Source organism: Motacilla alba, chromosome Z (genome assembly GCF_015832195.1).
Source record: "Motacilla alba alba isolate MOTALB_02 chromosome Z, Motacilla_alba_V1.0_pri, whole genome shotgun sequence".
NCBI lineage: Eukaryota > Metazoa > Chordata > Aves > Passeriformes > Motacillidae > Motacilla > Motacilla alba.
This window is the reverse complement of record NC_052046.1, coordinates 34,000,425-34,027,575: the sequence shown is the minus strand read 5'-3', so window position 1 is coordinate 34,027,575 and position 27,151 is coordinate 34,000,425. Positions and strand designations below refer to the sequence as shown.

The following is a 27,151-nucleotide window of genomic DNA, read 5'->3' as shown; positions in this document are numbered from 1 at the left end:
AGTCCTCATATAAGCTCACACCTGTGGATTTGTGGATTGGCTTCAACTGAAGGGCTGGCCATATTTTTTGCTAAAAATTAGCAATTGTTTTAGTGCACTTACATATCGAGGAGTTATTTTTATTTCTTAACAATCACAGAATATATATGGATAGTTTAAACACAAAATGTCGTCTGATCATAACGTTACCTGTTGGGTGAAAGACGACAAAACAGTCTTTCCTGAAAATTTCTGATGAAATCATAATTGCAAAAAGTAAACACCCTTCTGAATAATCAGAGAAGTTCATATATTTTTTTTTTTCATAAACCTCTTTCTTTTTCTCTTTTTGTAGTGCTATTTCTGCCCAGGGCAGCTTTTTTCAGTGCAGCCTTTCACCTGAGTAAACAGTAACCCAATCTCATTTTTTAATTTGCTTAAAAATATGTTTGAAATGTGACAATTTAAATAAACATAATTACCAGTTGTTATAGCAGGATTTGAGGAGTTTTCTCAAATTAGATTTTAAATCACGATTTTAAACAATTATTATTACATTCTTGATTTAATACCACAATTTACTGAAAGCAGGGAGTAGCCATTTGGACAAAGAGGAAGGTCAGAGAATGACTTCTGGTTGTGTGGTAGGATTTCAGTAAGCACTCTCTGTTGCACTTTCTCTTTTAACTCTTACAAAATGATCTTGGCAATTGGAACAAAGCCTTTACATTTGAATGAAAGGTTGTAAAACTATTCAGAGCGACTGACTAACAAGCAGGTTCTTTGTAATTTTTTTTTTTTTTTTTTTGGAAAAGCTGAGAGAAACATCGAGGGGTGGAATAGGTAGTTTGCTCTGACACTCGCCCCATGTACATGTAGGCTTCCATAATATATATATGCTTATATATGTGTAACACTACTTGATTAAACAGTTCAATTCAGTGTTCAGGGCAAGTTGCATGCAATGAAGTAGGAATCATGTCTGTATAGATAGGTTTTCCAGTTCTAGGGCACTGTGGTGTTAAGTTTTCTGAAATCTTAAGCCAACGCTGCAAGTAAGAAAGTTGCATTTAGTGACAGAGATTTATAATATGTCTGCTTTTACGGTAATTCGACAAATACTGCTAAATCTCAAGGTGAAAGGATCGACTTCTCTAGTTTCCGCCTATAATACTATTAGGAATTAAATGTGAAGCTCTTTGTTTCACTAATTTTGAAGTGAAATTGTGCTGAATTCAGTTGTATGTCCTTTATGTCCTTTTTAATCTTTGTCAGCCGATCTTCAGAAAAAAATACCAAACTTTTGGTTCCTTTATCTTCTCACAGCTTCTGAGTCTTCCTAGCCTAAATCTCACTTTTGTGCACAAACAAAGCTTGAGGTGTGTCTCCAGAGAAACTCCACCAAATAATACTGGAAGGGAAATAACCTCATGAGGATGTTTGAAGCATATGCCAATAGTGGCATATGAATGCCGTTTTTGCAGTCAAAAGAGCAAACTAAAATCTATTGATTGTGGTTACTTGGTGTTTTCAAAACACTCTCATTCTGGTTGTTGAGTTGTCTTGTCATGTTAACCAAGAAGCAGATGGCATAACACTACACAAGTGTACTTTTACTTAAAGAAACTTTAGAGGTTTTGTTTTGTTTTTTTTTCCTCTTATTTCCCCAATGGCTTCTTTTTATTGAAGAGTAACATGAGGAGACCTGGTAGCAATTTTATTGCTTTCCCATAACAGTTTGAAATAATAGGTTGGTCTTTGGTTGCCAGTCAAATTTCTACCAGTCAGCTTGATTCTGTTTTTTATCATGTGGCACTGGAATATAAAAAGTATATGTTTGTAGTTTGCCCTCAGAAAGTGGCTTTTTTTTTTTTTTTTTTCCCATGCTTCAATTAGCAACAGAAGACTAAGCTCCAATTGGTCACACTTTGGTAAACTCTGAGAGCTTGCTTTCTTCATTCTGTTAAAAGAAAGCGCCAAGTTTAGGCTGTGTTTCCCAGGAAATTTTGAGGCACATCTGGCCTCTTTAACTGTGTTCGCTAGACAGTTTGATTTTGCACACATCTAGTCATTTGCATTATCCATTGAATTAATTCAGGGGTTTTGTTAAGCCCATCCCCCCTGCAACACAAGTTCATGCTATTCAAGTGCCACCTTTATTGATGAATTTCAGTGATGCTGTGCTGAACTCTGGTTGAAATAGGTCTGTGGGTACCATTGTTGCTTGTTACGTAAGCATAGCCTTCATAGTTTTCACCACTTCCCTCAACCAGTAAGAGAGTGAAAAGCAAACTGTAATCTCCTTTCTCATAGAGCACAGCGCCAAACCAAATTATTTTTGGATTTCCTGTCACCTCCTTGGCTGATTTCTGTGGATGGCTTATGTTAAAAGCAACAATAATGTTTGAATTGGAAGGGTTTGGTCTTTGGGTTTTTATTCTTCATGGAGAACTGTTTATTTGAGTGTGGTTTGCCACACTACACGGATAGTACTATCAAATCTGTGCTTTATTATAGGCTTGTAGTAGTGAAGTAATGACAGTATTTGCATGTTTCAGGGTTTCATGTTCTTGCCAGTTCTTTCTTTTTGAAGGAGGGAAATGAAACTAGATATGTATCTCTTCAACAAAAGGTAACAGACGCAAATACAGTTAGAAATGGACTTCATTACTTCATTGAACTTTGGAGTTTAAAATCTGATTTAGTAAACATTGAGGCATTTATTTAGATAGCTTGCCCTGACTACAAGGATCTAAAATTCCAGGAGTCTTTATGGATATAACAAACATATTTGACATAAAGTTTTGATAGTCAATTTTTGCTCTTTTAATGTTTAATGTTAGGCACTATATGTTGTATTGCACTGGAGTTCTGAAATTTGAAGGAAAAATACTGCTGCATTTTGAGAACAATGAAGGTGGTTGTTCCACACCCAGTTTTACTGAAAACATATTTTGACGTTCTTGTCCACTTCAGCCAATAGTAAAGTGCAATATTGTGTAATAGTGTTACTAGTTGCTGTTTAAGGAGAGGATTATGCAAACACATGCGTGCATACATATATATCAATATAAATATTCACATACATGCTGGAGTGCTGGAGGGGTGTGTGTATATGTATAATATGTATATATATATATATATATATACATACATACACACGCATACGCGCATACATGTACATATATACACAAGAAAAAAGAGCTGCTACTGTTTTATAAATACAGCAACTGAGTTTTGGCTAATAGTTTTATTTACATTTCATGTCCAGATCTTTTAACAGTCTTTCCTGTGACGCTGCAACGGATGCCAAGCGCTGAAGGAGAAAGCTAGCAGCTGTTTCCATTACAGCATTGGTACATTAGCCTCTGCACTTTATTTTCATTTTATGATCTCCTCCAGCCTTTCCTAATCACTTCCTAAAAAGGCTTTTCCCCTTCTGCCTCTGATTTATCTGTCTGCAGGGTTCTGTGTTTTTCTTAGCTTTAAAAATGTAAAATCTGTGTGGGGTTTTTTTTATTCCCTAAGAGCTTAATGCTTTGACTCTTACTCTCACTGAGCAAGGGCTTACTGTCCTTTTTCAACTCAAGTTAGTAGTTTCTTGTGTTATGTCTCTGTAATCCCTTACTTGAGATGACTCCAGGTTGCAGAACAGGACCTACTATGACCAATTATATATTCCTGTAACAACTTGAGCCACTGTGTGATTTAAAGGGTTTTTTTGCACACCACCTGAGTAGTGTTTTGTTCATTCTTGCTCCTTCCTTCACCATCTCTCTGAAAATAATTGTTTCATGGCTGTACGCTCTTATTGCTGAGATATGACTGAAAACTGCATGCAGTACAGTGAAACACATTCATTTTCATCTAGTACCCGTTTATTGCCTTGAGCACTGTAAATCTGTCAGCTCTTCACGATGCTTTCACCTCTTTCTTCATTTGCTCCAGCTTCTAGTTTGACAATGTTCCCCTGAGGCAGAATTCTAATCTGCTTCCAATTAGTTGCAAAATGTGACTCAAATTTCCCCATTATGGCTGCTGTTTTACTTTCACGCACACATCTAGAAACAAATTAATGCTCTTGAATATTTATTTTTGAGCCTTCATATTTACTCAAGGTGGAAAAGTTGCCATCTACATTCAAACTACATCCAAGATTGATATTTTTTCTCAAAGTGAAATATTTCTTAAAGGTTTAAAATGCCTCTTAATGCCTCTTACTGCTTACTTTTCACAAAACCTTTTCAACTAGTTGGTAATTATTGAGGATAGGTTGTATTGTGATAAATTAAACAAGTAACAATACACATAATTAACATTTAAATATGGATGTGATTGCTGTGTCAGTTCAGGATAAGAAGCATTTCTTTTCTGCAGGGTTACACCATTATTTTGGGAACCTTTAAGTAGTTTTTCAGAATGAGCATGCATACCTGACACCTGTCTGGCTGCCACCTCTTATCTGCAACTTCAGAAGTTGTCATTTGGCTGGGGGGAGAGAGGAGATTCATTTGATCTCTGGTAAGTGTTAATAGGTACAGCTCATTAAAATCTTTTTATGTGTCCTTTTGTATGGACCTGTGCTTGTGTATGCATCCATATGCATGGGTGTGTGTGCATGGGTGTACATTTAAAATACGATACCTTAAATTAAGAGGGTTTTCCTGTAGTGTTCCTTCTCCTACGAATAGCTACAGTAGTAATATATTATATTCAGTGGGGAAGAAGTGAGATTTTGAGTGGAAAAGTGTGGAAATCAGGACTAAAACCCTGAGGAGAGGACTGGAATCTAAGGGTAGTTGGAACTTCATTCCTTGTTCAGGCAATACTAGCATTAGAGTCTCTGTGTCAATTCTGCCCTATTGCCACCTCTAATGCCTTATGTCTGTAGTTGCCTATACAGAAAAACACTGAGTATTTAATTCAAATATACTAGTAGCTAAACTTGTAGGTGAAAATCTTTAGTGGAGATTAGCACTTTAAAGCCTGGCAGATTGATGTCAGCAGCCGTAATAGACTTTAAATAGGCTTGCAGAATTTCATTGGAAGTATATTGCTGAAATTGAAATGGCTAAGTACCTGTCATTTCTAAATGAGATTTACACCTGTAAATTTATCTGTCCACTTACAATACTATACTTATTTAAAGTATTAGTTATTAAATACATACAGACATGTTTTTTAAAAAAATACTTAATTGTCTTTACTGTCGCACATTGAGGCAGTAGCCTGCTGCTAATCCTGTGCTGTATATAGAAACATCTCCATGAAGGCAAATAAATGTGTTCTGGTTTTAATCCCTGAGAACATATTTTCCAGACAGAACAAAAACTTAAAAATAGAGGTAAAGGAAAATTATCTCGATGTTATTTTCTCTTGAATCATCAATGACTTTTAACTACAGAGATGAAAAAGCTTACATGTTACTTACTTCTCTGAAGGTTTCACTTACTCTAGTAGACTCCTGTCATTCACAACATCATTCTATGAAGACACTATGTTTGCAAACATTGTGAAATGCTGCAGTAGCATGGTATTTTTTTTTCTCATACAACATCAAAGTATTTGAGATTCATCTTTGTAGCCATGGTGAATCACAGTTCCTGTGATTGTCCATTGTTGATAAAAAATTACACAGTCAGTTAAAATTTGAGTGAAATATGTATATTTGTAGCTTACAAGAACTGACTTTTTAAAGACATGCCAAGTGAATTACCAGGCCAATACATGAAAAAACACCCCCACGCATCCTTCGCATGGATGTGTACACACATATAATTATGCAACCACACATTATTAATTTTTCAGGCAAAAATCACGGTGCTTTAGAGAAGCATTAAATGCTTTTGTTGATAGCTTATAGTTTTATAAACTCTGAATGAGCTTATTGCCTTTTAACCAGCCTTAAATAATAGAAGAACCTATGAGCCTCCACATTGGACAGCAGCCAAGCAGCCAAAGAAAGAGAGGGAGGAAAAAAAAAAAAAGAAGTGAATGGCTTAATTGTAGAGCAAATAATTTGTTTACAGATTAAGACCTATTTGGTAGCTAAATCCTATGGACAAGGAGGTGAAAGAATGAGGCACTAAGGTACAGGAAATGAGCTTTATATTTTGTGCCTAAGTCCTGCTATTTTTGCCTCCTCCTGAAGCAGAAGAGGCAAGGAAAAAAATGAATTGTTTAACAGCAAAGACTGCTGAACACACATATTAAGTAGGAACAAAAGAGTGGGAGAAGGGAAGTGTTGGTGCACTTACATGCTGACAGGAACCTGACAACTGGAGCTGCTTCCAGCTAAGAGACACCAGTCTGTGGCAAGAGAGCTGCTCTATTTTGTTTTCCTTTTGAATGGTGTGGGGGAGAAATGCTTCTGTTAATTTGAGCAAAAGTAATACATTTTCTTGAACCTCTCTCCCCAATGTGCCGTTTGGTTTCTCACTAGAACTGCCTACCCCCCCCCTTTTTTATGTCTTGCTTTTTCTCCTCTCTCCTTTTGAACAGTAAGTTTTTTTAATAGGCTTTTGTTTCAGTATCATAATTAATTAGTTGACAGTTCAAATGGTTAAGAAGTGCTTGTGGTTCCTGCTTTATTGTTGTACAACATTTTTTTTAAAGACCCACTTACTGGTGGCCTGTAAATTTGAAGATATCATTTTCATGAGTCATTGGTTTAAAGATCAAAGCTAAGAAAGCATTATAGAAGAAATGAAGTAATCTCTGAAGTAAGTGTTGTTTAAGCTTCTTCAGTTAAAACTCACTTTTTCAGTAATTTATAGCTTTTCAAAATTCTTACCATCTGAGTTGAATGTTCTATGACTTATTCTCTTTGTCACTGCTGTGAAAATGAATTTACAGAGTTAAAATAGGGAAATATGTGCATAGGTCATGGAAAATAAAACCTTTTATTTTACAGAGTATCCCTGCTGTCGGTATCTTGGTCAGCAAAGCCTTCTGAGAAAACAAGCCATGACTGTTTGTGTGGAAATAGGCTTTGATTTGATCAGATTATAAATCATCTGAAGAATATGTTTGGCCCATATAAAACAACTACTCCGTTTTCTGTCTTCAGTGGCTATAGTAATTTGCATGAGAAAAAGAGCAGATATAGCTGAGTTTGGTAAATTGTGTCTGGTCATCTCTAGTAATAAAATACATTTTTAGTTTTACTTAACTTATAATAAAAAAAACTTATAATAAAATGGACATTTTTTTCCTTTGGCTAGTGGCAAGTTTGTGAAAGGAAAAATCAAAAGCTGCATGAAAAAAAATCTTTTCAGTTCTTATTTGAAATTCAGTATAAGAACAGGAGAGTTTTTAGTGTGTAATTATACTGTGTAATTTTTGTAAGGGGACAAGGAAAATGTTAATGAGCTTCAGGTGTGACCTTTTAAGTGCTTGGCAATGCTGTTCCTTGTTTCTTTACATATTGCTTGATTGAAATTCACTGATGTGATATAAAATGTTGCGCTCTGCTTACGTATAAACAAATGCAGAGTGTGTTTGCCAGTGTGTTGTGCTATTAAGAATATATCTCCCTCAAACTAGAGTCTACTAAATAGCAACCTCCAGGAAAGTATCCTTAATAGCGTTTCTTGCTTCAGATTTAGTTTCTGCTACATTTCCTGATCCTGAGAATGAAAGATAGTGCACGGAAAAGTGCTCCTAGCTGCATTCCCTAGTAACAGGCCACTTCACCCATCCCATTTTTAGGCATAGAAGCCGATTGATTTAAAATGAGCCGCAACATGAGCATTGACATCTCTGCAAGAAGAATGCTGCTGTGGGGATTATGTAAGAATTGTGTCTTTTGTATGCAATATATTAATGATAAACATACTTGTGTACGTTTACGCCCCTTTGGAAACTCCCTAGGCTCTGAAATGACTGTTTCTGTGGGAACATTAAACCAGGCTGTTATCTGATATCTGTTTGGTAAAATGAGCATTGACATATTTGAAGTGATTGAAAGCAGTGTTCTTAGTGACTATTAAAGAACTTTACATTATGTGCATGGTATTATGATTTTGTTCACACTGTACTTTAAAACCTGTATGATGTGACTGCCAGAACTATAAAACCAGTTTGTAATAAGTAATTTTCTGTAGGAAAATTTAAGGCAAAATGGTAGTAATACTTGCATCTAATTACACATATATAATTTCCTTGTTATTTTTGCTTCTAATAGATACACTCTTGGTTTTCAGACTGCAAGTTAAAAATTATAACATTGAGAAGTGAAGTTATAGCATTATAACTTCATGTTGTAAATGTTATAACATGTTTGTTATAAACATTTTGTTTATAAAAATAATAACATTAACAAGTAAAGTTTCATAAACATAACAAGTAAGTTTTCATAAATGTATGCAAAGCTTAACTACCAGTAGACAAATTCACTCCAGGGTAAATCTTTAATTTTTGATCAATGTAGTGAAGTAGGACCATATTTTTCTTTATCAGTAGTACCTTACCAAGTGCTTGATAGACTTAATAAACTTGTTTGTATCCTTGGCAGGGTAAAAACCAGTGCTTAAGCAATGTTGCCCTGAATGTGCGTCTCAGTAAATTCAAAAGGAAATTTGCACTCTAAATCAACAATTAGACAAAGAAATAATTTAATCTTAGAATTTGGAGAGATTTGATAGAAATTTGTTTTAATTTTTCTGTTATTGTTGTTCTTGTACTGGAAGCCAAGGGGTTGGTAAAAAGAAGTTGCTGACCCTTTAGTTCTTTAGGATAACAATAGCTCTGGATAATATTTATGGTGTCGTAAGAGCTCATCTTTCCTATAAATATGTTTATCAAATTTTTATTCTTTCTGGAAGAGCCATGCTAATAAACTATTACTTTCAAAATTGAATAGGCAGTGAGTGGTGTAATTGCACTATCAGGTTTCACTATTTTGTAGGGAACAAGCCTTTGCTAAGTTTCAAGTATAGAGGTCAAAGCAGAGTTTTCTCTGTCCTGTTTGGCTTCCCATTGTTGCACAAAAAGTCACTGTGTTTGCTTTTTTGAATAAAGATCAGCTCTGCAGATGAGGAGTGTGACACTTTTGTTGTTCATTCCTGCACTTTCTTTATTTTCAGTGTTTTGACTTAGAGAAAGTCAGTTGATGTGGAAGCTTCGAGTCAGTATACCAGGTCTGTCAAGTAATTAGGCTAATTTCTTTTAGTCATTACTAAATTTGTAAAGCTTTTGCTAACAGACTAGGCTATGAGCAGAGAGGAAGTATTACTTGGAGGTCAAATTAATCTCCTTTGAAATTGTGGCTTTATTTAAAATCAAACTTGTAGTCCGCTTTAGAGTTGAATTACTGCATTTGTTGGTTTGGGGTGACAGCAAAGCATCATTACATGTCTTTAGAGCAGGAAAACATTTCTTTTGGTTTGGTCTAAGTCAGGCTGCACTTAAAGGAACCAGTATATCCAAGACTAACTCCTCTTACAGCACTACAGAAGTTCTTCAGTCTGGCTTTTCCTCTGTGGAAGTGGGTTATGGTAAATCTTGTTTTCTTCAGTTCTAGTGATGTCATGGTTTTGCTCAGTTCTCCCACAAAAGGTTTTGCTCAGTGCTCATGCAAGAGTGTCTGCACTGGTCTTGGCTGTACCTTAGTCTTTGCATCTGGCTAGGCAGTGAAGCTGTATCTGTGGTGTGGGTAGGGATGGAGCAGTGCCAGGACAAAACTGGAAGCTGATGACCAGAGCGTGCCTCAGCCTGCAGGTACCAATGGAACAGTTTTGTTAGGTTTCTGAAAATGAAGCTTGAGCTGTAAACCCATGTGGGGTCCTAACAGCATCTTCCCAGAGTACTACCAATACATTTCACATATCACTGAGGAGTATTTCTACAAGGTGGGACATTCACTAGCCTGCTTCAAGAAAAGGTCTAGGTGATCCGCAAGAGTGTGCTTTTTGTAACCTAGTGTCCACGTTGACTGGTGGAAGGGGAGAGTACACAGACCATGTGAAGGGAAAGGCAGTGATCTCCAGAATAGGTGTGGTAGGGCTGGTGATGAGTATCTACGTTTGATACCCTCACTTCTATTTACCTCAGCTGTTAAAGGATATGTGACTGCAACCTAAATCTATTGAGTTTATTTGGGCATTTAGACTGAGGTTTGAAATCTCCTGGATAAACAGAGCAATTTACAAAAAAAGTAAGCGTTACATTGCATGCTTTCTTCATGAAAGGCATCACTATTTTATGTATAATTCTTTCTCCTCTTTCCCACAAGATGAATGATTATATGGACTTTTTCTTGAATTTGTGAGATAATTTTGTTCCTTGCACGTTGTAGTGCCTTTTAATATTTTCCCCATCGTATTGTACGTTCAGTGTTAGTAGAAAGGGTGGAATGTAAGGAGAAAAGTTTCCTCAAGACTCCCCTGTTCATTTGAGAGGTCAAATATGAGGTTTGACAGGTTCAATATATGAAGTCAAGTCTCTGGTTCCATGTTGTACTCTGTCTCCCCTGTTGTTTCTGTGAACTTATCAGCTGGTACTGAGAAAAGTATTTCCAGATTAATAGGAAAATGTGTTGTGAAACCGCAAAAATGTACAGAAGTCTCGAGGGTAAGCTGTGTATCTGGAACACTTTGTCAGGGCTTTCCTTTTTTAAAAGCTTTCATTAACCTGCGGGGACAGATTTTTTAGAAACCTAATTGCTGAAATCCCTGTCTCTGTTTGCTGTCCTGCTTTGGAACTCTCCGTTTCTTTAGCATCGTCTCTTTTAGCAACATTTTAAATTCTTATCTGGCTGTCTGATGGCTAGGTGCTCTGGATATAACTAGGAAGAATGTCACAGATGGCGAGAAGGACAGAGTTTTTGGGCATAATGGTTGGAGCTGGAACTGAGTCGCTTGAGTCACTTGATATAAATGAAGCTTACTTAGGTGAACATTCACACTTCTTCAGGGGGAGCTTATTTTTTTTTTGGCGGGGGGGGGGGGGCGGAGATTGAACATCTGGTCATGAGGAGGTTTTTTGTTGTTGTTTTGTTATCGTTTGTTTTTCTTGTTTGGGTTTTTGTTTTCTGGCCACTGTTTTCATACCACCAGACTCTGGAAAACATTTGCTGTAGCTGGCTCGAGATAGGAACAGCCTCATCTTTATGTTTAGCAGTCTGTTTCTCCTTCATTGGTCTGTCGATTGTCTTATGTACCCAATGAATTAATTTATGATAAGCTATGGAAATAGGTAAGCATACAGTTACTAGCACAAGGAGCTGCAGGCTCCAGGTGTGACGTTCTTTTCCTCTGCATTTAATACATGTTGGGCAGCTTTCCATAAGGTATTCAGTGATGAGGAAATTAAAAAATCACCTCTTTGTCAAGGAAAAGGAAGCAAGTGAGTGTAAGCCTTTAGCAAGGGAAAGACAGTCTCTCCACCAACTGTGTTGCCCATCTTGTAGCACAAAAGTGACTCCTGCCCTATATCTCTCTGTGGCCTAGGCCAGATGCTGTTGATGGTGCTGTGTTTAATGCTGAAATGTAGCTTCTCAGTAACAATTATAAATCAACAAACATTTGTAAGTTCCTTCCTGTTAGATGTGTTTTTACAGTGCAGAAAAGGCTATGGCACTAATTGCTGAAGAGTTAGTTTTTTCTTCAGTATGCCAGCGTTTCCATATAGATGCTTATGTGTGTAGTTACTTGGATTTCAAGCTACTTCCATCAAGAGAGGCCTAAGAAACACAATAGATGTATATTGACTGTGTAAGTACTGAGGGCTGAAATCGAAACATTATCTTTCCTGGTTATAGTTAACCTCTGGTTGAACTCTTAACTTCTCAACTGGCACCAGCCCCATTTCTTCCAGAGCTTCCTCATCCAAATTTGTACATACGGGTATCACTAGGGAATTACTAGGATGATGACAGATGTCATTTACAGAGCAGTGGAGGGACCTGATCTGAGAAATGCCCTTTAAGTAGTTGTAGAGACAAAGGTATTTAATTCGTGAGGCAAAGAAGCCTAGTAATGACAGTAGCTGCCAGACGGTTCTCCTTTGTCTAGCCTAGTTAAAGATCCAGAGAGTTGTTTTATATGCCATGTATTGTGCTGAGAGCCACAGTTACTTTAAAACTAAGCTTAAAGAAGTGTGCATAATTGCAGGAAAGATTTTCCTGGGATGGGTGTGGCTGCGAATCTTGAGCATAGAGAAAGGGAGGCTGTCTCTGGTTTGCCTGCGAAATCTGTGGTTAATCTAGGGGATAGTAATGTAGCCTTTGATTATCAATTTCAAAGTACGGTGACATACTGTTTGTTCCCAAGCTGTTAACTTTCTGAAAAGTCACTGCATCTCAGTTAATTAATGATGTTTATAGGATCAGCATGTTGTTCAATAAGCAAATCCTTCACATTAATTAAAATGTGAGTGTTATAATTTTAAAATGCAGTTATCTGACCTTTTGAAAGAACGGTTTGTGTGCTACTCTGTGCCACTGTTATATTGAATTAGAAATCAAAATCTAATAATGAGTATGTTTTTTCTCTAGTGAAACTAAATGTGGAGCTCTTTTCCTTGTGTGTCACTGCTGTTACAGTCAAGGGTGTTGTCAGTATTAAAATTTAAATACCACCTCCTCCTCAGTGTGATGACCCACCCTTAAGGGGAAGGTGGGTCATAACATTCACTCATCACCACTGAATAAAGTTGTTTTTGATTGTAACTTTACAGATTAGCAGTTCCTTAGTTCCCATATTGCTCTCCGAAGCACAGGGGTAGCCTAAAATGGCTGCAGATTGTGATGTATGACTGCTCTTGTGAAGCTGCAGCTGTGAATCTCAAAGAGGATGTAACCATGCAGAATCGCTCTTTTAGATGGTCATTAGCGCTGCATAAGTACAAGCCTCTTTTTCAGACAGCATTTATTCTTCACGGTTCTTCTACTACTATGTGATGGCAATGTCATTTGCCAAGCATTGAATAACAATGAATGTTTTATTGAAGTACAGTATTCTGAACCAGTGCTTTTTTTAAGCTGTTTAAGTGCTTAATTTTCGTTTGGCTGCTCCTTTTCATGCAAATGTGAGTGTAGCAGAAAAATCCAATACATCCTTCTCTCTTGTGCTTGTGTGATGTATTGGACTAAGCTGAAGGCTTGTATGAGGCAAAAGGAAACACAGCATAATTTATCAGTTATCCACTGGCATCCTATCTTATTCCAGTTTTAGTTGTCTTTAGATTGTTTAGAAAAAACACGTGCAAAAAACCAAGCCAAACAATAAACACCCAAAAATTTTCTGTGTGATACTAAGGTAAAAAACAAGTCAAGAAACAGTCTCTTCCTTGCCCCTAAAATTGCCCTCAAACAGAGGGAAAATTAAGCACAATTTTTTTTTTTTTTTGAGTGAAAAGTGGAATTTGGTCTATGTATTTTGATACATGGTGATTTCACTTATCTTCCAAGGAGCAAATTGCATTTGGAAGCATTATGACTTTATTTATGAAGTGCAGGTTTTTAATGTGGTTAACACCTACAACTTTGGCAAGATTTTTTTGAACAGGCTAGCCCCTCCTTTTGTCATTATGAGGATCTGAGGGAAAGCTCATGTACCCAATGTACTTTGTCCTTTTGAACATCTGGCGCCTTGTTTTGATTTGTGAGCTATCTTGAAAATCTGGCATCAGTTCTGGGGTTTAAGTTCTAATTAAATAGAGTACACCGTCTGGCCATAAGCTTTGCAATACACTGAGGAAAGGAAGAAGGGGGGGAAAAAAGTTATCTTCATTTTATAGTCAGTAGAATCGAGATGGTGAGAGCACAGAGTTATTGAAAATGGTCAATATATTTTGATACTGAATATTTTCTTCAAAAGTGGCTTTTAGTGCCTACATACAGACGGACCAAATGTGTCTGTGATCTCAGAATTCCTAGGTTTTAAGACCACAAAGCAAGTTCTGACATTATGGCATGAAAATTAGCCATGCCGTGCCATAGTGCAATACATGATTGTATCCATTCCTGTATGATCATCAGACTCTTTACCATGATTTAGGAATACAAAATAATTTTCAGTTGTTTGGGGGCAGAATAACAGATACTTTGTTCTATGGAGCAATAAACAAATACTCATCAGAATTCAAGTGCTGTGATACTAATTTTAATAAAACACATGATCATTCTCTTCTAGTTATAAACAATACCAAAAGCAAGTGGTCAGTCTTCAGGAAATGCTCAAATTAATCCAGTCTAGGGTAGCTTAAATATATATTTCTTTGCTATATAAGAGAGGAGAACTTTCTATATCATGCCTATTGAAATCAGAGAAGGTTATGTTTACCCAATTCTTTTTGCTATTTTTTCCTTTATAGAAAAGTTAGGTTGAAATATAAGAATGTGTATGAAGTTCTTTGTTTGTAATACTAATTCTACCTCTGTATCTTGGGTGTATAATTTTTCCAATGTCTGTACATGTGTGCCTTCTTTCTCTATCATCAAACAAGCAATGCATCTTCAGGTATCTTTGATCCAGTCTTTTCTGGCTGGCCATTAGTCATATTGATTCTCCAGTGATAAAGGAAGCTTTGTTCTCAATGCGATTTTAACAGTTCAGCATCAAGGTCTGTCACAGAAACACTGTTGACATCAAAGAATTCACAAAAAAACTAGTAATTTTGCAAAAATGCAAACTCAGTCATAAGTTGCCTTTTGTATTTGAGATGGGGAAAGGAAAACTGAGGTTGATTTTAACGTCCAAGATGAGGAAAATTCAGAAACAAATAAAAAATGAAGCGGCTCTCTCAAAATTGAAAAATAAACATGTCCTCAATTTCAGTATCTGAAAATAGTATTTGAATTACTTTGTTTGCAGGTAGGCTTTGAACTAAAATACTGTTTACATCCATACTGAGAAATGCTGTCAACTGCCGCACTTTTTATATTCCTGCTTTAATCCATTTAATCCATCCAAGAGTCAGTCCAATGAGAAGGAAAGTCAGCAGAGGTGTAATAAACACTGATTTAATTTTTACAGCACAGTACATTATAGAACTATAAAATTGTGTGATTAGCCAACTCATTAACACTATCTTAAAGCAAATAAGCATTTAGAGCTTGACACAGTTAGTGCTGAAAACCTTTCTAATAGTAAATTTGAAAAGTAACTAGTGTTGCTTGGAATAAAGACTGTGCTGCTGTGCATCATCAGGAGCTCTGTATAAGGGCTGTCATCCAATTATTCCATTCTAATGCATTCCCTGTTTTACAGTACATCTGTCTATACTGTTTTGACGCTTCCTTGAGAGTGTGCCGTGCAGAACCTGCAGAGCACTTTGTATAGGACTGCCGCAAAAATAACTTAATTGATTTAAGTACTGCCCTCCACTTTTTAAAAGGGTTTCTTTTCGCTTACTCTTTTGTCCTGCTTTTGTTAGTAGTGACTTAGGCGGCACAGTTTGAGCCAATATAAGAGTCATTGTAGTCACCTAAAGTCTGCTTTTCTGATAGAATCCTGTTGATCCAGATGCTGTGTTAGTTGTTTATGTCCTTAACATTTTCAGTGATAATTTAAGAGATCTAATCTGAAAATTCCCATATTTTTTTACAGACTGCTCATGAAGTTCTTTCTGAAAATGAAAGAACTGAAAATTCTTAGCTGGAAATTTGGCTGAAAATTTAGAAAGTCTTGGACCCTTTTGTAAGAGTCTAGAAATAAATAAACATTGTCTTTCTAATTTGCTGGATATGGGCAGGCCACTCCTGTGAAACTAAACTCCTGTCATTTGGTGCATTAACTTCAGCATTTGGTATTAATTTGTATTAGTTCATCATTCAAATTTGAAGACGATGTTAGAGAACACCTGGAAAACAAATTTACTGTCTCAGCCAGCTTAACAAAAACATGACCTCTTAATAAATTTAACTTCTTTGAATTGGATTTTTTTTTTTTTTGGTCATTAGCAGTTATACAATGGTCGAATCACTTTCTTGTTTTAATGCTGTAGTTATAAAGTTACTGCTTTGGAAGAGGTCTGCCTGGTGAGTGTTTCCTCAGGTTAGATTTTAAGCAATTGAATTGCAAGATCATATCATAGGATGACAGAAAGAGGGAATGCACTGAAATTAAAAATCTTGAGATGGTTTAGGGTGAAGCTCATAGCATGGTGTTCTTTTTTTTGGTATATTTCAGAGATAATTTTTTAAACCAATCTATTCCAAAAACACATCTAGGACAAGATAAAATATATTTCTAAAATTTTGTCAGCCATTAAGCTACAGGTGATCCATCAGGCCCTTAAAGGGCCTGGTGCAGAAAAGACATTGCTTTTGCTATGGGAAAAGAAGTATAAACCTGTGTGAACAAGGGGACTCTCTCACAATGTATTAAGCTATGTAGTTAAGCTCACTGATGCTTAATCAAGTGAGTTTAGAATGTTTTATTTCTCTAGCAGCAGTTGCCATCTGCATGTGCTGACAGAATGATTGTGGGAGAGAGTTCTGTGCCCCTTGGTGTAAGGCTCTCACAGAGGCTGTGTTTCCACCTCTGCAGAAGCTGATTTCAGACTGAGCTGTCACTGCCATGCTTTCTCATGGACCTTGTCCAATGAATTGACACATCAAGATGAATACCACCAAAAGTATGCAATGAGTTGTGGGATTTAGGTCAGATCCTACAAGATGCAAGACTGTACCCTTAGTTAAAATTATCATTACAGGTGTCCCTGGAGCAGTAAAACTGTGGAAGCCAGTATTGCCATGGCTGCCTGAACAAACAGTCTTGAGGGACTGATACCTCCTTAGTCCAGCTGTTTACCAAAGGACAAGTTCCACAATATCAATCTGTTGCTTGACATACTTGGTGCCTTTACGTGCTTCTTCGAGTAGTTAAGACCCTCATAGCTGTCAATTTGACTAAGAGTATGCCATCCTGAAGTAGGATATGAGATGTGTGGTACTGCATGTAAGAAACATGAAGAGAATGATTGTGTGGAAGACCACAGCAAAGTGTGAACTTTTAAAACTGATTAATGTCAGAACAGAATATTTTGGAGCTATGCCTAAAGCTACTGGCTCTGGGACAGTGAAGAGTCTAAAAGGTTCCTGCTTTTTGCTCCCTCTTTGCTTAGAGGTTAATTACTGGCAGTAACTGAGATATCTTTTATAAAGGTAGCTCTGGAAAATCCCCACAAATAAGTTCTCTCTTCCCTTAAATATTCAGTATTGGCAGGATCAGATTCAGGTTGTTTGCAGCCATGCTGTGAAACCTCTCCATATTTAGACCCTTGAGTAGAGTCCAGAGAGGGAGGACAGTGAAGGGACTAAACCATCCAGCTAAAAGTGCTATATTTAAAACTTCAGCAGCAAGTTGTTTGAGGTTCATCTTAATAGGCATATTTACTTTTGTACAGAGGAATAACTGTTCCCTTTGGAGTTGCATTCTTGGCTTGTTTCCATTCATTTATATGCAAGAAGAGTAAACCTCTTGTCAACCACACTCCATAGAAGTCAATAAGAAAGGCACAATTGTGGATTTTTCCCCCCCCTACTTCAGTTTTTCAAAATCATTAGTAATACAGAGTAATGCATGTCTTGAAGTCTGGCTAATACGTATATAATGGTAAAAAGATCTGGTTTTGAGGATGAGGAAAGTCATCAAACACTTCTGTGTACGGATGTTCATTTCCGAATATCTGAATAATAGTTTCAGGAAAGCAACACACAGAACTTGTCACCTTTGTCCACCAAATACATCTTTTCCAGCCTTTCACAACTTCACATATGTTAATGAAAAACATTTTCTGAGAAATTGGCAGCTTCATTCTTTGTACCTAATGCCAGCTTTTTTCATGGACCAGCTCAAGGCAGAGGAAGGGGAAAAATGCCTTGTTTTAGTGCGTGAATTACTCTGACAAGCTTTCACATCGCCCCTCCTCTTATTAATATTCTTTTTGATGTGAGCTTGTAAAACAGAGGATTGGCTGTTAATCTCTGGGATCTCAAGGGCTTTTGGCAGTGGCCCATAATTGATGTGTTCACATGGCTGTTGTCTGACTACTAATGATTAGACAGCAGTGTTATCTCCCAGCTAAATCAGTGTTGCTTATAAATCACACTTGATAAAGTGCAGTTTCATTTCTTCAAAGGGTCTGTACGTGTCTGTATAGTTTGATACAACTGTCAGAGCCATTTCATGATTTCTTGACAGCTTAGATTAGGTTTATTTTTATGAGCAAGATATTTGAATTTCTACCAAGCATTCAAAAATCTTTCTTTCTGTTTGTCTTTGTTTTAAGCTTATTATGCAGTGGGTAGAATAGAAAGGATATGCACAGTTAGGGCAGATCATCCTAGAAGGTGCAAATAACTGGAGAAATAACACATGAAAAGCAGAATACTCATACTGTCAATTTCTTTTGCTTTATTTGAACAGAAAGGGAGCTTTGTTTGTAGCATGTGTTGATCATGCTGGTACACTATAAAAATAGTCTATGAGAATATAAGAAAAGACACAGGCAAACACACAGCATTTCAGCAATGGCGTCTGGGATTTTCGGGATGAAATCAGGTCCTTTGCATGCCTCCCTCCTTTTTTCAACAGGGCAAGAATGAAAAATCCTTACTAAAAGTCTTAAAATACAAACTTCTGTCTGTGTTTGCCCTCATAGAAAGCAAGCTAATGAGGCTCTTGAGGTACTAAGGCAAAATCAACAGGTAAAAATGTTGAGATAGGGAAATGCAAACAGAGATCTCAAGGTGACCTGCATTCTGAGCCACTGAAAGCACAATTTTTGCTTTTAGGTAACCTCTAATTAGATAACTTGGGTGCTGATAGTGTAGATGCTCTCATGAAAAAGAACTAGGGGAACACTAAATTTGGGTTTCTCTTCTCTGCCCAAACTGAATGGCCTCAGGGTTGAGGCAAGTAGGTAAGCAAATTTTGAAAGTAATAATACTGTCTTCTTCTTTAAATAAAATTAGGACACAATATCTTACACTTAGTAGTGTTTGTAGCTCATACCATGAATATTTAAGGAATACAGAAAAAACCTAACTGATATGGCTCCTACACCGTATCAAAAAGCTCAAGAAGGAGACCTCTGAGGCAATAGTACAGGAATATATTTGTAAAAGATCCACATGTCTTGCCTAAAAAGCCTAAGGGCTTTTTAAATTAAAAATTTTAGGGTCTCTAGACACCAATAAATATGGGGCCATTAAGTCAAATGGTCAATTTTCAGAACATGCTAAAAATGCCATCCGTAAGACTGTAGGCAGGCCTGTTAAAGCTTTTGGTATACATAGGTCATCAAGGAACTTCAGTTCTGTTGTGGAGGATTACAGAAAGTCCTTCACAACCTTTTGGAAGAGAAATTATTAATTTAGACAATTTTTCTTAACAAAAAACTATTGAATTCAGGAAGGAACAGCCTCAGCCTTAACGTGTGCAACTTTGCATTCGCAAAGTGAGTGGTCAGCAAATGGCTAAAAGGCAACAGTGGTCTATTGACATGCAGAAAGTCAAAAGAGTAGAAGCCATTTCTCTTCTCAACAAAGAGTTTTGTTGCCGCTTTATTATAGATTGTACTGCAGACCTGGAAAAACTCACATTGTTTTATTACATGTCTTCTGTATTCCTGAATGACTGAAATGGCAGCTCTTCCACCAGACTGTGGTCGCATCATCAAGTAACTGAAAGCATCAGTGGAGAACTTCTGCTTTGGAGTCATAGGTCATTATTTGTTTGGACATTAAGAATGAAAATTTGCAGTGGAGCAGTTAAATGATGATGCTATAAAGTTAAACATTATCTTTCTGTATACAATTGAGAATGAGAAAATTTTCCTTGGTCTCTTGTAGTCTTGATTTGTCATAGAGCAACCATACTTCCTTTCTCAGGTTGAAGTCTCTCACGTATTAGAAATAAACATAGGAAAACTGAGGATAGTATTTGATTATAATACTATGAGACCTATGTAAGCAAATATCATTTGTGTTTTCAGGCTCAGAACCCTGAAAGGTTGAGTGTAGCAGAAACTTTGGAGTAAAAAGAAGTGATTTCATTGTTAAAATGAAAAGCTTTTAAAAGCTCATATAACTTCATAAAGCAGTATCAAACCTTCACCATCAAGTGGATGTGCCTTGTTTTTTACCATATTCAGTTGCAGGACACTGATAGATACTGGATATCATTACACAGTTTCTATCTAGCCTCAGACAATACAGAGAAATTTCTTCCTTTACTATTCAGAATAAATTCCTTTCTTGATTGTGGAATACTGTACCTCTCTACACAGGATGGATATCTTGAGTGAATTTTAGTACTTGTTCTTTTTGTATTAAATCTTAGCAATGCAAAGTTTAGTGGCTGACTGAAGAAAAGTTTGGAAGTGCAGACCGACCAGGAGAAATCAAGATTCAATGCAGTAAGGTGTTCTAGAGACAATTATCCCAATGAATGTGATTTAGATAGGCTGAATGAGGAGAAATGTCTCTACAAGGAATTTGCAGGTGCTGATCTGGGCATCCTCCCAGAGCTCTGCCAAGCATTAGAGTTCACACACAATTTTTCACAGGCTGAGCCTTGGCAAAAGTCTGTCACTGGCAGCTGTCAAATGCTGATCTCTCTCTACAGTAAAATGGGTGAATGGCTTGGGAAATCCCACTCATCTGAGCTAGAATAGGGGATCCAAGAGAGGACAAGGAAGTTTCTTTGCCTGTTGTTCGGCAGTATTGTGCTGCATTAGACCAGACCCTACTCAGAACTTTGGCTTTTCATCATAGTCTTCTTTAATACTGTTCTAAAACCAAAATATTAGCGTTATCATGTCTGTGGAGGTGCTGCAAATCCATAATGTCATGTAGTCACATAAAGTCTGAGGAGGTCTGGAGGTCACCGTATAAAAAGAACATGCAAGCATGCAACTGTCAAAAGATGAGTTTGCAGAGTTTGTGCTGGTTAATGTGGCTGATGCGAGTGACAGAGAATGTCTTTGGTACAAAGGGGACTTTTCTTCCTTGTTCCCTGCATTGAAAGCTTAGTAGCAGAGTAAGTTTTAAGTAGCTTGTTTTGTTTTGTTTTTTTGGTTGTTTTTTTGTTTGGTTGGTTGGTTGGTTTGGTTTGGTTTTGGTTTTTTTTTTTTTTTTTTTTTTTTTGCTAAATAGCAGCTGTTCAGAATATTGAAATCATTCCAGATGTGACTGATTTGCTGCTTTGCTAGGAAAAAAAGTGACAGTTCTACTAATGTCTTTTTGCACTCTCCAACTACCAAGCTGATTGAAGTGGAGAAGTTAATTTTAAGAGTGGGAAATACTTGGAAACTGCAAGTAGATGCCACTTGTGTTACTCAGTTCATCACAATTACGCATCAGATTTCTTGCTCGCGGTACAATATTTGTAAAGCACAAATATTTTTTAAGAAAAATATTATTCTCAAACAAAGGTTTCAAAGTGTGATATTTGGGTTAAATTTAGGCAGTTTGAATCAGCTTTGTCATTTTTTTATATTTAAGCACTTATGATTCTCAATTGAGTTCAACAAAATAAGTAATTTTCTTAGTACCTCTGACCTTCCTGAGCTTTGAATGTAAAGTATGTAATAGATATGTCTGTCCTATGGCAGAAATTCATTTTCACATCCATGTCTTACAGTATTTATTTTTTTTTCTGTGTTGTCCTTTATGGCACAGACCTTTTCCCCTCCAACAATTTGATGCAAAATATTTGAAGAAAGCAAAGTATCAGTTCTGCTAAGCATGATGTCACAATGCTTCTGAGTTGGCCTCTGATATGATTTACAGGCAAGAAATACTGAACTGAGATGAAAATTAGATCTTTCAGAAAAAATGAAGATTCTTCACAGTGGTAATTCCTGTTACATGGTAGAATATGAAGGAATAGCTTTCAGTTTTGAATATGTAAATTCTCTGGGTCAAGGTCCATAGTATGAGGAGACTTACCTGGAGGTGCAGACATGCTTCTGATCACACAGACATTTTTCTCATGTCACATTCTCCAGTATTTGTTCTCTTCCAAAGCAGTTAGGTTAATTTCATTAAATTTGTTTCTGATTTGTGATGCTGTGCATGCAATTACAGTGAGGTATTCTGGAGTCACTGTTGCTTTAGAAAATTAAGATAGAGGCAAGTAGACTTTATGTATAAACAAGTTTGTCTCCTTTTCACCTTAAAATCTAAAGAAAGCAATTTGTAGGATTCAAAACTTCCAGATAAGGCTGAATTCCTTTATTTCCTGTTTTCCTTTCCAGACATGGTGATTCTGTGATGTATTAATTCATAACTCTAAACAACTTGTCAATGTAATTTTCAAGGCTGGAAGTTTCTTAGTCCTTTCTGCCTTTATGTTGCTGTCTTCTAGAGGGAGGATTTAGGTTTGCAAAGGGTCAGGCTTGGTTTTTTAGTTAGATCCTATAATAGGATTCAGATCTTCCTTTCATATGTTTTCTATTAGGGCAGACATTCCCACTGGGAATGCTTACAGTAGATTTTTCTTTTTTTTCACCATTTAAGAAGCAGTACTTTCTGGGAAGAGCTTGTACTTAGCGTGAAACCTGCTCCTCTGCCTTTCTCCTGGCTGTGTTGGTGGATGGATTAAATGGCTTTTTTGGCAAGTACATTTCAAAATCGCCTGGTGGATAACCTACTTTGGTCTTAGATAGATAGACTCTGTTGTCGTTGAGATATATCTTTAAAGACACACCTTCATTAAATCAAGAAGGTGAGTTTTGATACACAGAAGTTGATTCCATCACCTTAAGTGCCTGAGTAACTGAATGGCAACCTTGCTTTTTAGAAAGTCTCGCCTGTTTCTTGTTGAGACAAAATTTCCTTTCTCTTCCATGTGTGCTTCCTCCTACTGATGAGTGCTATGCAGCCACCAGTACAGACTTTTTTTTTTTTTTTGGTAAATATTCAGATAAAGGATTGCTCCAAGGAGCAGTGACTACATTGCTTGGCAGGTGGTCTTCATTTTCTGTGAGCTTTCTGCTACTAAGCATCATAGCTCCCTGATACGATCAAACACTTGGCAGTGGAAAACTGCCATGAATAACACTGCAGCTTTGTAGCCTTTGTCACCAATCAGCTCTCAATAGCTCTTGGAATTAGGTGAAGAAAATATTGCTTGAATATTTCTGGCTTTCTGTACTCCTTTGATTGTCTGTCTAAAGAGAGCATCTAATAGCCTTCTTCAGATTCAGATTTTCAATCTCATATTGGAATCTCTTGTGTGATAAACACCAAGGCTACTGCTCAGTATGCGCCAACACCTGGGAATAATAACGAAAAAATAACAGTGAGAAACTGCAGAGCATCTGTTCTTGACATTAACTTTCCTCAGTTTGACAGACTGCCACCAGCAGATGTTAGTCTTATGTGCCTTTTTTTCCACTGGAGATGGCCGCCTTCCTGCCTCTCTTTGCCTCTAATAGCTTACATCAGTGCCCTTTGGAGAATTCATGAAAACAATTGTGTCACCACAATGATCTCTAAGAACCACCACTTTGCAGTGCTGTTATGATTATCAAACAAGATGGGATAATTTTAAAGCATGAAAATCTGGAGCAATGTTTAAGCTTATTGTTTTTTTTTTTCTTGTGGCTAAGGTCATGCTTGTGCAATGAACATGTATCTCTTACACAGTAAGTGTCCACTTATTTCTCAGCCAAAGGTTTAGTGTTTTAATTCACAGAGGAACAGTCCCATTTAGTGCAGGCACCCCTCATTGGCCTTGTCCTGAGTGAATGTTTCTAGTGGAAAACATGAACATTTATTAGCAGGTCTAAATAAACCAGAACTGAGCACAAATATTTGTAACAAAGAACTTAATAGGATACACTGTCAGATCCATGCTTTCGTTAGCTCCCCCTCACTGTTTATAATAGTCAAAAACAGAAAACACATCTGTCAATTTAGCCTACATTCATTTAAAACATTGGCTAGTTTAGTGTGACCACAGAAAACACTTAGAAATTTTCTTCCTCTGGCTTTGTGATAACTCTGTTTTATGGAAGAATGATGTTGCATGTGGGACGTTTTGCACAGCTTTACAGAACACCATGTAAACTATCAAACAGGCTATTCATCAGCATTTTTGGGTCTTCTGGTTTGAAGTAAGATGTTTGGGTCTTCTGGTTTGAAGCGTGATAAGAACTCCTAAATGATGCGGGGGTACACGCTGACCCGGTTTCACTGACGGTGCACCATTACACAGCCAGTGCCAGTGAGATGGGCTCCATGCCATCCAAACATGTGCTTCCACTTGGCATCAGGCAGCAGGAGCTGCACAGCGCAGGATCAGTGTCTCCCCAAGCACAGCAGCCACAGTTGTGGTTTTGTGTGATGTGTGCTATTAGATACTGCAAGTAACAGCTGCTGCTGGGGGTCAGTTGATATTTGGCTTTCCTGTGTTCATTCAGGTCTGCTCTGCAAAGCATTCTGCCTGTGCTTTAATTCTGCAACTCTCTTGGCATAAAGAGAAGAAAAAAGACATCATTGCTTGAGTGCATTGTTCTGTGCCACAGGAACTCTGCTTTAACCAGTAGAGTTTTAATGGTATTAGTAGGTTTTTATTCCTTAGGGATGCTTTCAGTATTTATGCTTTGCATTGGTTTTAGTGTTGTGGGGTTTTTGTGGTTGTTTGTTTGTTTGTGGTTTTAAAATTTGTTTGTTTTTTGTTGTTTTGTTTGTTCTGGGTTTTGTTGTTTTGTTTTTGTTGTTTTGTTTGTTCTGGGTTTTTGTTTGGTTTATTTGGTTGGTTGGTTGGTTTGTTTACTTACCTCTAACCTGAGTATTTCATTCTCAGTAAAAAGAATCCCCTCTAAATGAGGAATACTTTGGAGAAGACTGTGGTTATAAGTCCTTCCCCTCTCCTGCTTAATTCTAATGGAATTGAGATCAGAATCTAGGCTGGTCATACAAAGGTTATGCAAAACATTTTTACAAAGTTATTGAGAATTATTTAGCATGCATAAGGCTTGCACACATGATTAAAAGCCTTGGTGCTTAGTTTGCTTCTATGAATAATTCTAAAAACCACAGAATTGTTACAAAGGCCAATGGTAACAATTGTTATAATTTAAAAAAAGTTCTTCCTAATTTGTCATTTTATCTTCTCATTACAAAAAGTGTCCATCTGATGAAGTGGTCTGATCTATGATACATGTGTGATGCCTTTTAGTCTATCCTTTCCTCTGTATCCCATTTTCATTTACAAGAAGGAAAATTAACTTTGACCTGTGTTAATATACATTTGAGCAAAACCTAGCTGCTGTACAGTGAGTCATGCCTTTTCTGTTGAGTCTTCCTATGAGGTCCAAAATTAAAAACAGCATAGTCATGAAGACATTTTATCCTCTATTTCAATGCCTCGAAAAAGCAGCTATTTAAAAAAAAAATCATTAGGTTGAAGAGTATCTGTGATCCAATGGACCAAATTAACGTGAGTTCCAGGTGGTTTAGCTAGTTGACTGGTCACACTCATATCCTTACCTAGCTGTCTTTTATGGGATAAGGGACCTTAGGGCGAGAGTGAAATATTGAAAACCCTCAGCCAAATCTTCATACAGAAAATCTCCTCCTGAGTAGACTGGAAGTCATATGGGAGAGATAACTTCTTCAGTTCATATGTTGATATTGTCTCTGTGAATTGTCCTGTGTTCAGAGTGATTGACTGGCAAAATGCATTCTTCTGAATATGCATTTTGGAAACCCTGAGAAATTAGATGGTTTGGCTTGATTCTTATAAAAGTCTTCTCTGTTATTCCAAGTAGAAAGCTCTAAATGTTGTCTAAATGTTATCTGTAAGGTATTAGGTGAGTCATTGTAACGTATTTTAAATTATTGGATGACAAGAGATTATATTTGCTGCCATATGGATATTAGAATTGTTCCAACTACTAATTTCTCTATGATACACATGAAAGAATAGCATTTGTGTCTTTGTACCTGTCTTTATAATTTTTTATTCTGTAAATAGAAAATGAAGTTCCCAGTTCACAAAATTAATTTCCATCCACAAATCAGTCTCTGTCAGTGCCAAGAAAAAAGTAAACTTAATCCTTGTTTTAAAAATTTATTATTATTTCATACTAACAGTCTATGGCAACAGGGAACAGTCTAGTAGAAACTATCAAGGTGCCTTGTTCAGCATGTATGATAGATATTTTTGTACTTAATTTTTCATGTGCAGCATTTGGGCTAATGCCAAAAAATTTGAACTCATAAGACTGAAATTACCTGTGATACACCAAATCCCTACATAAAGAAATGCAGTCTTGGCAAACTGGACTTTCTTTTTTTTTAAATTATTTATGTATTTTATTTTATATTATTTTATTTTATTTTTATTTTTTTAACTCTCACAGCACGATTATAGTAAGTTTGTCTGTTGTTTTCAGGTTGATCCCCTGTTTACAGTGCCTGCACCTCCACCTCCGATTTCCAGCAGTATCACACCTCAGATTCTGCCTTCCTACTTTTCCCCATCTTCATCCAATATTGCAGCACCAGTCGAGCAGCTTTTGGTACGGACACGTTCAGTGGGTGTAAATACTTGTGAGGTTGGAGTAGTAACAGAACCCGAATGCCTTGGACCCTGTGAGCCTGGGACCAGCGTGAACTTGGAAGGAATTGTGTGGCATGAAACTGAAGAAGGTAAATTGTTTTTTTCCATTAGGTTTGTCTCTGAGATATGTCAGCATATGTATCTGCCTGGGTGCTGGCTAAAGGCTCGCTAATCTTTTGGGACACTGTTATATGCTATGACAGTCACAGCTTTGCAGTTCAGCTAGTGAGCTTTTATTTTAGAAACAAATGGCAGGTCTTTTTATTATTGAAAGCAGCTGTGTTTTCCAAATGACCTACCATGTAACCCCAGCTAGAGAACAGAATTGTTTCCTCTTGCTATATTAAGAAAAACATATGAAGAAATTGCTAATAGAATAGCATAAATATCCTATTTAAATGTACATCATGAGAGGGTGTTTATGTGATGGGAGTGGATGTATGAATAGTTTAGATACAAACTTAGCTGAATATTTCAGCTGATAAGAAATGCCATGATTACATAACAATAGAGGGCCCAGAGACCCTGCAAAAACTCAATTTGATGTGATTATTTTTGCTTTTTGGTTATCTAAAATATGCTTTAAGAGGAAAGCTTTCAGCCTTGAAGAAAAGCGTTCCATGTGGTGAAGAAGTACTATCAAAACC

At 36.8% G+C, this 27,151-nt stretch overlaps 1 protein-coding gene across 4 annotated transcripts in view; it reads left to right on the top strand.

Annotated features, from left to right (window-relative positions):
- Positions 1-27,151, top strand: part of ZNF608 (zinc finger protein 608) — an 84,546-nt gene that overhangs the window by 10,662 nt on the left and 46,733 nt on the right. For all 4 annotated transcript variants that reach the window (XM_038123994.1, XM_038123993.1, XM_038123995.1 and 1 more), the window contains exon 3: positions 26,338-26,593. In XM_038123994.1, coding sequence (XP_037979922.1) covers positions 26,338-26,593 — 256 coding nt within the window. The remainder of the gene's footprint in view (positions 1-26,337; positions 26,594-27,151) is intronic.